Here is a 13,198-nt window from a genome sequence, read left to right as displayed (position 1 = left end):
GTAATGAGTCCTACAGTTACTGACATATCGTTCTATGTAATTGGGAAATATTTATAATAAAACCATATGCATCATTTTTTTTAATTAGTTCTTCAAATTTCTAATAGGAATACCAATATTGGATATTGATATTTTTTTTTGGGCGAATTGTGAATTTATTTTTAAGTGAACTAGGAGCTAGATTTACTAAGCTGCGGGTTTGAAAAAGTGGGGATGTTGCCTATAGCAACCAATCAGATTATAGCTGCCATTTTGTAGAAAGCACTAAATAAATGAAAGCTAGAATCTGATTGGTTGCTATAGCAACATCCCCACTTTTTCAAACCCGCAGCTTAGTAAATCTAGCCCTTAAAATATGGATCTTTTTAAAATGGAAAATAATGTAAAGGTTAATACTGAGCCAAACTTAAATTTAATTGAGATTTTAAAAAAATGGACTGTAAGACTAGAGAGATTTGAGGGGAGGGAACTAGACAATTACTTTAACTTTTTTTTCCCAAACTTTTGGTGGCAGGTTAGACATGAAGGAAATACAGCTGTAAAATGTATAATAGAAAAGCATACAGGATTTTTATGGGCACCATATTTAAAGACTACCAAGCAGTGGAGGAATGTGATGTGATCAGATGACTCTTCCTTCACCATGCTCTCAATAAACAGATGAGTGCACATGTGGCGCCAACCTAAATAACTCTACAACCCTGTGTGTTTGTTTCCAACAGAAAAGTTCAGGTGGTTCTGTAATGTCATAGGATATGTTTTCCTGGCTTGTTTTCGGTGGCGTCATGCCCTAAGAAGGCAAGGCAAATGCTAATCACTAGTTATTGGTACCAAGTGGCCATCTTCACCAAGTGTTGCAGCATTTATTTGCTGACAGGAGAGGATGACAATGTCTCATTCATAAAAGTTATCCATACGTCCTGGCTTTCTTCTCAGTCATCAGATATGAACCCATTTGAGCAATTATGAGATATTCTGGAACGTCAGAGACAGTGTTTCCCACCACAATCAACCAGACATCATTTGAGTGCCTTTCTTGTGGAAGAATGGTGCCGCAACCCTCCTGCATAATTCCAGACTTTGGTAAACGTAATGCCGCAGCAAATACACATGGTAGCCCAATATTCCATTAAGTGATTTTACATTGATGTTTCTTTTTTTGTCCACAATTTACCATACTTTATCCGCACATACCATGCTATTTTTTATCAGGATCAAACCCCTTTTCTCACAGACCCCTATTGATTGCAGGAGAACAGGAGTCTCCAAGGAAAATCAGGATTGTTGTTTGGTATCCTATTGATATCCCATGGATATTGGCAAAATGAGCAGCGTAAAGGCTGTGGTTATATGTCCATACATGCAAACCTTCCTAAATAGTAATTCAGGACAAAATAGTCCATACCTTCAATGTGCATAAACCACCCACATATCCACGAAACCCCAACCATTTAGCGAGAGGCCCTCCCCTTTTATGCTATACCACATTACCTATTGATGGCCAAAAATTGGGACTTTGATAAATCAGGACTGGTTGCAGATATGGTTGGTGGTGCCCCAAGATAATCACTAAATTGCACACCTCCCAGCCGTCCCAATTTAGGCGTGACAGTACCGAATTGAGAGCTCTGTCCCAACATCCTGAACGGGACAGCTTTGTCCTTATTGGTGTGAAAATTGTAAGGTATTTTGTGAATGATGTACGAGTTCCATGTGCACTGGTGCACACAGTGATGAAGGGGTTTGGAGGGGAGGAGTGAACAGAGCAACCTAGCACTTCAAAACTACTAGGCATGCCCCAGGATGTGTGACTTCGCCCCCATCTTGACATCCCACGCCCCCAGCATGACATGGCCACGCCCTCCGTCCCAACCCAATGTTGGGTTTCAAGTTTTAATTTCCAGTTCCACTTTCAATTTAAGAAAAAAAGGAAACAATAGACTGGGAAGGGGAAAAAAAAGAATTGAAATAAAAAAAAAAAGAAAAAGGTTTATTCTTTTTTTTAAATTAAAATAATGAAGAATTTTCCAATTATCGCAGAAGCTGCAGCTATGGGAGGTGGGAACTGGAGAATACATAGGACTATATCTATGATATCTTCCTATTTCACCGATATCTCCTCAGATATCATGAACTGCCACAACCCTTTTTCAGCAGGTGGAAAGCCAAAACAAGAGAAGGCAGTTCAACTCCCAACGATCCCCACTTAGGCAGGACAGTCCCATTTTGAAGGCTTTGTCCAGCAGTCCTGATCGGGACAGCTTTGTCCCGGTCGATGGAAAAGTTGGGAAATATTCTGTTCACTGCAATAAATAGTTTTGGAAGGGAGGAGCGAATGGAGAACCCTAGCATAGCACACCCTTTAGGTGTGACCCTGCCCCATGGTGCTGTGGCAAAACCCCATCCAGGTGCCGCCTAGCCAAATGTTGGGAGGCATGCGAAGAGCTACCGACGGTGGTAACCACTCAATGTATTGAGAGAGCCCATAACTGCGGCGAAAACACCAAATTATATACTAATATATTAATAGACCCCTTGAGTCTACCAAAACAATATGGCTTCTCCACATAAGCCCTGAAGTATTTTTTTTATTATTATTTATTTATATAGCTATAAACTCTGCATTTCTGTCAGCAGCAGGCAAAATATTGAGGTATATTCATACACACTCAGTGTTTGTACAGCATGTAGAACGTTATTACTCTTAGTTAGATTGGAATGTTGAAGACAGAGCACGTTCCTATTATTACCAAACTGCCATGTTCTACCCTAACATTCTCCCGCCTTTTTTACTACTCCGCACCGCAGCCCCTAGTAACAGCTGCTACATTGTTATTGTTCTCCGCGCATCCGATTGGCTGCTCGGCGGTGGCCGGGTGAGCAGCGATAGGATCGCCTCGGGCTCTGATTGGTCCGTCCTTTGCTCCCTGCGCTGAGTGGAAACTGCGGGTGACGTCAGCGCTGGGAGAGGTTTTACTTTTCTATGTTTACCCCATTTGTTGGCAGAGTGATCCTGGCAGATTCGGTAATAAATGGACCTATACTCTTCATTATTATTATTATATTAGTATTTATTGCATGTGTGTGTATGTTTTATATCATGTAGGTTCTATTTTTCTTATGTGTATTGTTCTATTTTATATATAAGATAAACTGAAACTCATCAAAAGTGCCTAGAAATGAAAAGTTAAGTGTCATACTGGGTGTTAAATGTGACATAAATTATATATAATCATGTTTTTATACATATATACTAGGAAACTGTATATCTTGTATGCCATGGTTATCTCAACTACAATAAAATATATGTTGTGTGTGTTCCTAATAGTTTTACCACAGTTTATCTCTCCATATTGTCAACATTAGAACAAGTTTAATTTTTTACCTTAGAGGCTGGTAACAAACAGGTCAGGTGCTGTATGGGACTGTGGATCCAAAATAATAATAATAATAATAATAATAATAATAATAATAATATATATATTTTTATTTTAACCCATATCCCAAATTATGTCAGTTTTGTGATCATGGGTTCAGTTTTTAGTTAATAATGTATTTACTGTTGTCCACCACTTTAGTAAAGGTGACCAGCCACCAAATTGGACATTGCTGTTTTATTTATTTATATTGAATAAATCTTTACTAATTCGCGGTTTATATCCTCAACATATTTTTTTTTGAAATGGTGGTGCGCCATTCTGTTTTTGATTACTTGAGGACATAAATTGCATACATCTCAAATTTATGCGCAGGCACCACAACTCTAAATGGATAGTTTTCCTATTCTCTCATAAGGGCTGATTTATTATCATTGATATGAGGGGGTGGGCTGATTGTGCTCCTCCCCCTTCCAACAGAACCTTGCACCTGAGAAAGCGGGGAGGAGCCTGTCATGAAAAGTGCAGTATGTAGCCTCTGGCCAATAAGAAATCGTCTCCTATGGGTGAATAGAAAAAATATCCATACTAAGTTGGGTTTCCTGGACTGACAGTAATTTGGAGTTGTTTATTCATTTATTACATAGCGTTTGTGTGCTATCCACTGTTTCAGGACAACGTTGGAGCAGCACTGTGACTTAGTGGTTAGCACTTCTGCCTCACAGCACTGGGATCATGAGTTCATATTCCCGACCATGGCCTTATCTGTTAAGTTTGTATACTCTCCTAATGTTTGCTCTGGTTTCCACTCACACTCCAAAAAACATACTAGTAGGTTAATTGTCTACTATTAAATTGATCTTAGTGTATCTCGGTCTGTCTGTGTGTGGGTATGTTAGGGAATTTAGACTAATGCGAGTGAGTTCTCTGTACAACGCTGCAGAATTAGTGGCGCTGTATACATACCTGATGTTGGGCAGCACGGTGGCTTAGTGGTTAGCACTTCTGCCTTACAGTACTGGGGTCATGAGTTTAATTCCTGACCATGGCCTTATCTGTGAGCAGTTCTATGTTAGGAGTGTATCTAGGAGTGTTCTATCTAGGAGTGTATGTTCTCCCCGTGTTTGCGTGGGTTTCCTCCGGGTGCCCCGGTTCCCTCCCATACTCCAAAAAAACCTACTGGTAGGTTAATTGGCTGCTAACAAAATTGCGCTGCGGAATTAGTGGCGCTATATAAATAAATGGTGATGATGATATAGATAGATATATATATATATATATATATATATATATATATATATATATATATACACATGTATATATATATCAACATACACACAATTAGACACAGCAATTAAACAAGTACTGCACAAAATTAATAGCATATCTTATACACCAGTTTGTTTGTTCTTATGCTGCAATAATAGAGAAGTGAGATAACCCTCGTTTATGTAGTAAGTACTATATTGGCCACTTTTGTACTTTACAGACCAATTGAGATGGGTTAATTAGTCTACCTGTCATCATCGTTTGATGTTTCTCCATACCAATGAATGAGGTTTACCTAAGTCTATCTTATGTTGCAGATACATGAAAGTCGTGTTTATTTTGCCAGAGATTTATTAGTTTACGAGAGCTGTAAACAGGCTGGCAAACGTGCAGTTTTGCCTGGAGCTGAACATAATCGACTTATATAGTCATACCCTCCAGAAACTCATCATCTGCTGCAAATGTTGTCTTTAAAGGATTTCCCACTTTTGGACAGCTCCAAAACCATACAGCACATATCCTCCAGTTACCTGAAGTTGAGAGCCAACTCATCCTGCTGGTATAGGTTCCTGGCACGCTCAGTTTGTCATTTGATCACAATAAAGCTCCATTATAATACACTCATAAAGGCAAAATGAACAGCATTACTTGTGGTCCGAACGCACAAGCTGTTAATGCCCACCCACCTATTTGCTGCACGGATAACCCCTTTAATAAATTGCAGATTACTCGTTTGCTAACCCCTCAAGAGATCTGCAGAACATTACTGTGTTACAACTACCCCATTGTCGGAATACACGTTGATACCTTTTGTAGAGCATTTAATACCTGGAAGCCAGGAACAGCCCTATATATGTATTCTTTCTTTCCAGGACTAAACTGAACTTAACAAGTTGATTTTTTGTAATTAAGCATTTTGCAAACATTCACAGATACATGATAAGTTTCCCTACCTGGGCAGAATTTAAGATATTTGTTATTGCATATATTAGCCATGCAGCTGAGTCCAACTATATCAGATTTTAAAGGGGCAGCATGGTGGCTCAGTGGTAGCACTTCTGCCTCACAGCGCTGGGGTCATTAGTTCATTTCCCGACCATGGCCTTAACTGTGAGGAGTTTGTATGTTCTCCCCGTGTTTTTGTGGGTTTCCTCCGGGTGCTCCGGTTTCCTCCCACACTCCAAAAACATACTGGTAGGTTAATTGGCTGCTATCATAATTGACCCTAGTCTCTCTCTCTCTCTGTCGTCTGTGTGTGTGTGTATGTTAGGGAATTTAGACTGTAAGCTCCAATGGGGGGGATTGATATGAGTTCTCTGTACAGCGCTGCGGAATCAGTGGCGCTATGTAAATAAATGGTGATGATGATGATTAAAAGACGTGTAGGCTTGTGAGCATAGTAAACCCCTCCCCACCACAAATTGCATCTAAAATATAGGCGGTTCTGATAAGTTTCTAAAACTTCTTAACATTTATTTATCATTTTCACAAGTAGTTCTTAAACATTAAACCTGAAAGACAACATTATTCATTTAAGTCTTGGCACTCCCAGTTGTGTAATTGCATTATTGTGCAAAGGTTTCTGAAACATTTGTGTATGATATTTAACCCTTTAGTGGGGAGACTGCAGATTTGATTGACATATTTTAAAATGAGCGATAATTAGGGCTTGTTAAGCATTATTTACCTTAATGACCAATAAGAAGCAGTGTTGCGTCTACTTTCCATGGACTGGTGTAGACCTTGGGCAAAACATACTGCTTCCAATTAACAAGTAGGTGCCTATAGTAATAGTTGTTTTTCTAAAAAAGAGGAGTGCTGGGGTGAATGAGGTTAAGGGTTGAGGGTGTTTAGCCTTAATCACTGCGGAATAGGTATGTTGGCCACATTTTATTCTATTCGTTAAATATTGTAGCAAATTTTCACCCATCCAAAAAGCAATAACATTTTTATTTTTTGTGATAAAGGCATTTGACTTTTAATATAAATATTGCATTATTGGTCATTGTACAGCTATAGTAAATTCAGTACGTTAGCAAATAATGTGCATCTTTTTTTTTCATAACATGCATGCAGTATGTAACTGCAAGATTATATTATTTCTGCTGCAATTTGTAAATGAACGGTTTCCGCCTGTTTTTTTGCACATGTTGCAAAACATGTTGGTGCTGTCTAGATAAACAGAGCAATTCAAAAGTCAGCTTCCGGAATGCATTGATAGCCTTTTTTAGTTATGTACAAATGAAACATTGTTTTAAAGGTGTCCAATAGTTGTGCAGATTGCATACAATACTACTACTATAATTAGAATTTGTTACTTAAGTGCTGGCATATTTCGGCGGAGTGCTACAATAAGGAAATAACACACACAGTTAGAAACTAAAAAAAAAATATATATTGAGATAACTGGCTGTAGAGTTTGTCCCTAAGAGCTTACAATCTAATTGTATAGGGAACAGACGGGAAGAGAACTAGGTATGACATTCTCTACTGAACATTTAAAAAAAGCTATTGCAAATTATGGTGTAACGTTATAGTGTAGCTCGACTTGCAGTCAAGCCTTTGTATATGTGTATGTATAAGACCTTCTGCTGCCTTGCTTTGGAACAGCAATTCATATTTAACATATACAATTATCTTTGTGGAATTGTCATACATTGACATAATATACTTTAACCACTTACGCTATATAAATCTCACTGAAGAAGTCAAAATCTCCTCCGCACAATTTGCTTCCCCTAAACATTTTTTTGTTCAGCCTTTTCCTCCCATTCTAATTCATAGAGGCAGCAAAAAAGAAAACAAAAGCACAAATTAATAGTACCAAAGGATACTGACAAATATACAAAGCAAAGAACATACAATTGTGTACTGCACCGCTAACTAGCACATTCCATTGATGGCTGTTAAGCCTTTTATAAATTAAAATTGCTTCACCAATCGGCAAAATAAAAGTGTACATAGGCCCAACAAGGATAACAACCGAAAATTAGATTGATAATCTGCACATGCTTAAAGTACTTTCAAGGAATTAAACCATATATATATATATATATATAAATTTGTGGATAATTATGCATACTTGCACTAAAATACTTTTCCTATTTTCATTCATAAAGTATCAATATAGTCTGCTGGATCGTTTCTTTTTCTTTCTGCTTGTTTGATATATAAATATTGCATTAAATGTTTTTATTTATCCAAAATCATCTAAAGCTATTTATCATTTATTTACGTATAGTGTGTAATGCTAAATATATGTCAGCTGTCCCAATTTATTGAATTCATAACAGCTAGTTCTTAGTATATTTGTTATTTCACAACAAATCTTCTCTGCACATTATTTTGGTTAGTAATTTGGATGATGGTTATCCATTAAATGGCATCCACAATTCTCTCATTTAGTGATGTTTATATAGAGGAATAACTAACTTCACACATTCAGATTTCCACACTCCTGTTTGTCAATTTTGACCGTACATAACCTCCTGGTTCTCCGTTTAGCACAGACCCAGTGATTCCAACCTTGGGACTCGCTAACAAAATGCAAAACTGGCAAATTTTTGCACAAGTGTGTGTAGATTTCCAAAAGCGCATAGGCATATGGATCTAGATGTTGGCATATGGGGAATGGGAGGAGTAAGGGCAGACCTTTCAAAGTATTAAGTAGTGCGAAAATTATATTTTAATTTATGGAGCGTGACATGAGATAAAGGAGTGTAGAGGTCACATTTTTAGGGGCATTCCTTGCTTTGGGCAGGGGCGAACAGCCCTGCTCACTCTGCAAAAAGACCTATCCTATTTTTTTTATTTATTTTTTATTTTAACTAAAGGGACATGTTGCACCTTAGCAGTGAGAGCTTTATTGATCGGTGCACTTCACCCATTAAAGAAAAAATTCAAGGACACAAATGTGCCAGCTTCAGAGTTTGCTTATGGTTCTGATTAATTTAAAAGGAGGCTAACATGAGTGGAAATTGCAAAGTTTTATTTAATGAGTAGGGTGGTCCTAATGTTGTAGGAGGTGCAGATCCAAGGCTCCCTGTGTGCATTTGCTTTTAAAGCTCAAAATCTGAGGTTTTCAATTCAGAAGTATGAAGAAATGACTTTAGGACATACCCTAACGTGTTCTAATACAGGTCAAAAAGCTGATATTTACGTCAGTTAAGCCGCAGAGACATTACTGGGCCTTCCCCTGTGTATATCCACCAGACCACACAGCAGGTCTGTCTGCAGTCACTCACAGTCCACTTGCTCAGATAGGGAGTCGCTCCCCTCTAACATAACAGCCTGCTACAAAGGGGTAAAAGAGAGAATGATTGCAATGTGTTTAGTGAAGTATAAACACTCCAGTTGTTTCATGTATATTATTGTAAGTATGATAAATATTAATGACTGTTAGTGCCTTGCTTGTTCTTTTAGTAGACATACATGAGGTCTGCGGGCAGTTTGAATGGACACAGCTGGTGAGGGCAGCAGCAAGAAAGGAAGACACCGACAGGGCACCAGAAAAAGGCCAGTGAGGAAACGCCCGTCACGAGCTCGGAAGTCCACATCAGTCTCACAGCTCATCCAGCAGCTGCGAGAAACAGTGTTTCCCGATCCTGATACACAGGCAACAAGGGTATGAAGGCAAAGGGTTACTTAGTATATGGGTACACAATCGCGGGCTCAGTCCCCCATATTTTTCAAGTTCTAAATTTTTAAAAGTTCAGCCATATCATTGGGATAGATTTATCAAAGCGGTGGAAGCCCATAGCAACCAATCAGATTCTAGCTATCATTTCTAGAACATGCTAGATAAACGATAGCTAGAATTTGACTTGTTGCTATGGGCAACACCTCCACTTTTCCTTTTCAGAAGGTTTGAAAAATCTACCCCTAGTTTATTTATTTTTTTAAAAATGTGTGCGTTGTCTTCCATAAAGATTGCAAAGTTATTCTTATATAATATATTTTTGCAGAGTGGCCCCTGCTATGTCTCACAAAATATTTTTTATAGTAAGTTTGTGAGACACCCATAAGTGGATGATGCAAAAATGAACAGGTTACTACAACATTGCAGCACCTGTGGTACTAAACTACTAATATATGAAGAGATTTGGGATTATTAGTAACTGTAGAGGGATGCAACAGGTGTCTAGATCCACAGATATTTGTAAATGTGTGAATACTGTGTAGTCTTTAACCCCATTGTGCCATGTGGTGGTAGAAATGTCAGAACTGGTACTTTTTTTTTTTTTTTTGAACATCATGGAGATGGGAGGGTGGAGGGTGTGTTAGGCTTTTGTATAAAGTGATGAGCGTGTGTGGGGGGGTGGATTAGTTTAGGCTTTAGTGTCATCTCTTCCTTTCCTCATTTCCTGACTGTGTCTGGGGCAAAGTTTGGTTAGGAACAGTTTTGCTCACCACATCAGTTTCTGATTACTCTAGAGCGGCCTTGTTAAACAGAGATAGTGAATTAAAGGAAAAAGAAGTTATAAGAACTAAATAAAAAAAAACATAATCAATGTTTCTGCTCCTGAAACTGGCTGACATTGATGAATAGTACACATATGTGTCATCCCTATACTCAGGAGAATTAGATAAGATGAATATATTTCAATAAAAAACTCTCTGGATTTCTCTAAGTCTAATAAGGGGTAGATGCAGTTCCCTGCATTGTCCTTCAGGGCGCATTATTACCGCTGCTACGGTAATTTTAATACAGATTTTTGTTCAGGGAGCTGTGAGCACAAATCAGCATTGAAATTAGTAACGGTAATTGTGCCCAGCCCGCGTTGTTCAGAGTTAAATGGCTTTGGTCAGAATGCCAGTACAATGATTTTTTTTTTATTTTTTATTTTTTTTGGGGGGGATTAGTAAACAATAAACAACTTTTTCAGAGTATTTTAATGTATTTATTTAAATCCCAGACCAAGGGTATTATGTACTAAAGATGCCCATAAACTCTTTTATTATAATTGGGCTATATTTGACATAATTGCCTACAGGATGTAGCATGTATAGAGACGCAAGGCGACTGCCAGTCCAGATCTGATCCGAAATGTTCATACTATGATTCGGGCAGTAAATGTGGCTGTATGATGATGGCAATTTTACTGAACTTTACTAACTGTGTTACCTTAACTGCAGCAGAGTGGATTTGTGTTTGACTCTCACCTGTGTGATTAGGTGGGAAAGAAAAACAAACCCCCATATATTTCCACCCCTGATTTGCCAAGGGACAGGTAAATGTGGATCTGTCAAGCCAGTATAAGTTAAGAATTGAAGGTTGGATGAATGAATGTTGTTTTATACACAGATGCGTTTGACAACATAATCTCTCTGCATTGATGTGACAGGAGCCCATCACTACTCTGTGCTGCTGGGAGACTCTGCACCTTCCACTATATAACTCTCAGTCTGTGGCTTCCTGCTGCCTCCATTCCCTTCCTTACATCATGTCACTGCCCCTGTCACATGCAGCCCTGTCCTCACGAACACATCACTCATCTCCTGATATACTCTGTGCTGCTGGGTGCCCTATTCCTTCCAGTATATAACTCTCAGTCTGTGGCTTCCTGCTGCCTCTATTCCCCTCCTCACATCATGTCACTGCCCCTGTCTCTAGCTGCCATGTCTTCACTGACATAATCACAGAAGTGTACATGTCTCCCACAAGATCAGCTCTTGTCAAATGCACATTAAAAAAAACCTGCAAACTGTACTCTGCCAATAAAGAATGCTCAATTTTGCAAATGAAGCTAGATTAAAAGTAAGATACGTGTCCAGCAGGCCCCTTTTTATGCATATTCTGGGCATTTAAAAACAATCCAAGGTCATTTGTTTCAGTGTTCTTACATATTTCATGTATGTAATTTATCCATATAATCGTCAATTAATAGCATAATTGCATAACTTACAATAAAATTTGATTCTGACGATATTTTAAGATATCTCAATGATTATGATGAACTATAATGCAAATTAAACAATGCTAGACAATATTTACAGTATATAGATGTCACTGCCCCTGTCAATGTCCTTAATAATGCAGGGCTGATCAGTTCACTAGGAACTACTGACATCACTGAGTACCCTATTGAATGAATAGTGAATGAATTGATAGGTTGAGTTCTCATGAACCATTCAGCCTACAATATAGCTGCTTCCATTGTGTGTACAGTCATGGCCAAAATTTTTGAGAATGACACAAATATTCTTTTTCACAAAGTCTGCTGCCTCAGTTTTTTTGATGGCAATTTGCATATACTCCAGAATGTCACGAAGAGTCATCAGATGAATTGCAATTAATTTCAAAGTCCGTCTTTGCTGTGACAATGAACTTTATGCCAAAAACAACATATCCACTGTATTTCAGCCCTGCCACCAAAGGACCAGCTGACATCAGGTAAGTGATTCTCTCGTTAACAGACTGGAAGCTTTAAAAGGAGGGCGGTACTTGAAATCATTGTTCTTCCTCTGTTAACCATGGTTACCTGCAAGGAAACATGTGCAGTCATCATTGTTTTGCACAAAAAGGGCTTCACAGGCAAGAATATTGCTGTTAGTAACATTGCACCTAAATCAACCATTTATTGGATCATCAAGAACTTCAAGGAGAGATGTTCAATAGTGGTAAAGAAGACTTCAGGGTGCCCAAGAACATCCAGCAAGTGCCAGGAGTGTCTCCTAAAGTTGAATCAGCTGCTGGATCGGGGCACCACCAGTGCAGAGCTTGCTCAGGAATGGCAACAGACAGGTGTGAGTGCACGCACAGTGAGGTAAGACTTTTGGAGGATGGCCTGGTGTCAAAAAGGTCAGCAAAGAAGCCACTTCTCTCCAGGAAAAACATCAGGGATAGACTGATATTCTGCAAAAGGTACAGGGATTGGACTGCTGAGGACTGGGGTGAAGTCATTTTTTCTGATGAATCCACTTTCAAATTGTTAGGGGCATCTGGAAAAACGCTTGTCCGGAGAAGGAAAGGCGAGTGCTACCATCAGTCCTTTGTCATGCCAACAGTAAAGCATCCTGAGACCATTCATGTGTAGGGTTGCTTTCAGCCAAGGGAGTGGGCTCACTCACAATTTTGCCTAAGAATACAGCCATGAATAAAGAATTGCACCAAACCATCCTCCAAGAGCAACTTCTCCCAACCATCCAAGAACAGTTTGGTGACGAGCAATGCCTCTTCCGGCATGATGGACACCTTGCCATAAGGCAAAAGTGATAACTAAGTGGCTCGGGGATCAAAACATCGAAATTTTGGGTCCAAGGCCAGGGAAGCTCCCCAGACCTTAATCCCATCGGGAATTTGTGGTCAATCCTCAAGAAGCGGGTGGGCAAACAAAAACTCACATATTCTGACAAAGTCCAAGCATTGATTAGACAAGAATGGGCGGTCATCAGTCAGTATGTGGCCCAGAAGTTGATTGACAGCATACCAGGGCGAACTGCAGAGGTCTTCAAAAAGAAGGGTCAATACTGTCTATTTTTAAATAAATCATTGTTTACATGGTGCCTTATGCATTCAGTATGTGAGTGCAAAAACAAACACACTCAGGAGA

The 13,198-nt window shown here is 38.9% G+C and overlaps 1 protein-coding gene across 2 annotated transcripts in view; it reads left to right on the top strand.

The window, feature by feature from the left end:
* The first annotated feature begins 2,917 nt into the window (after positions 1-2,917).
* Positions 2,918-13,198, top strand: part of STRA8 (stimulated by retinoic acid 8) — a 45,817-nt gene continuing 35,536 nt past the window's right edge. Inside the window, exons 1-2 of one of the 2 annotated variants that reach the window (XM_075210426.1) lie at positions 2,918-3,025; positions 9,069-9,270. In XM_075210426.1, the coding sequence (XP_075066527.1) occupies positions 9,100-9,270 (171 nt within the window). In that variant the 5' untranslated portion in view covers positions 2,918-3,025; positions 9,069-9,099. The remainder of the gene's footprint in view (positions 3,026-9,068; positions 9,271-13,198) is intronic. The other variant, XM_075210427.1, reaches the window with a different exon arrangement.

The sequence above is a fragment of the Mixophyes fleayi genome, chromosome 4 (assembly GCF_038048845.1).
Source record: "Mixophyes fleayi isolate aMixFle1 chromosome 4, aMixFle1.hap1, whole genome shotgun sequence".
Classification (NCBI taxonomy): Eukaryota; Metazoa; Chordata; class Amphibia; order Anura; family Limnodynastidae; genus Mixophyes; species Mixophyes fleayi.
The sequence above is the reverse complement of the archived record's forward strand: the minus strand, read 5'-3'. Positions and strand labels throughout refer to the sequence as shown.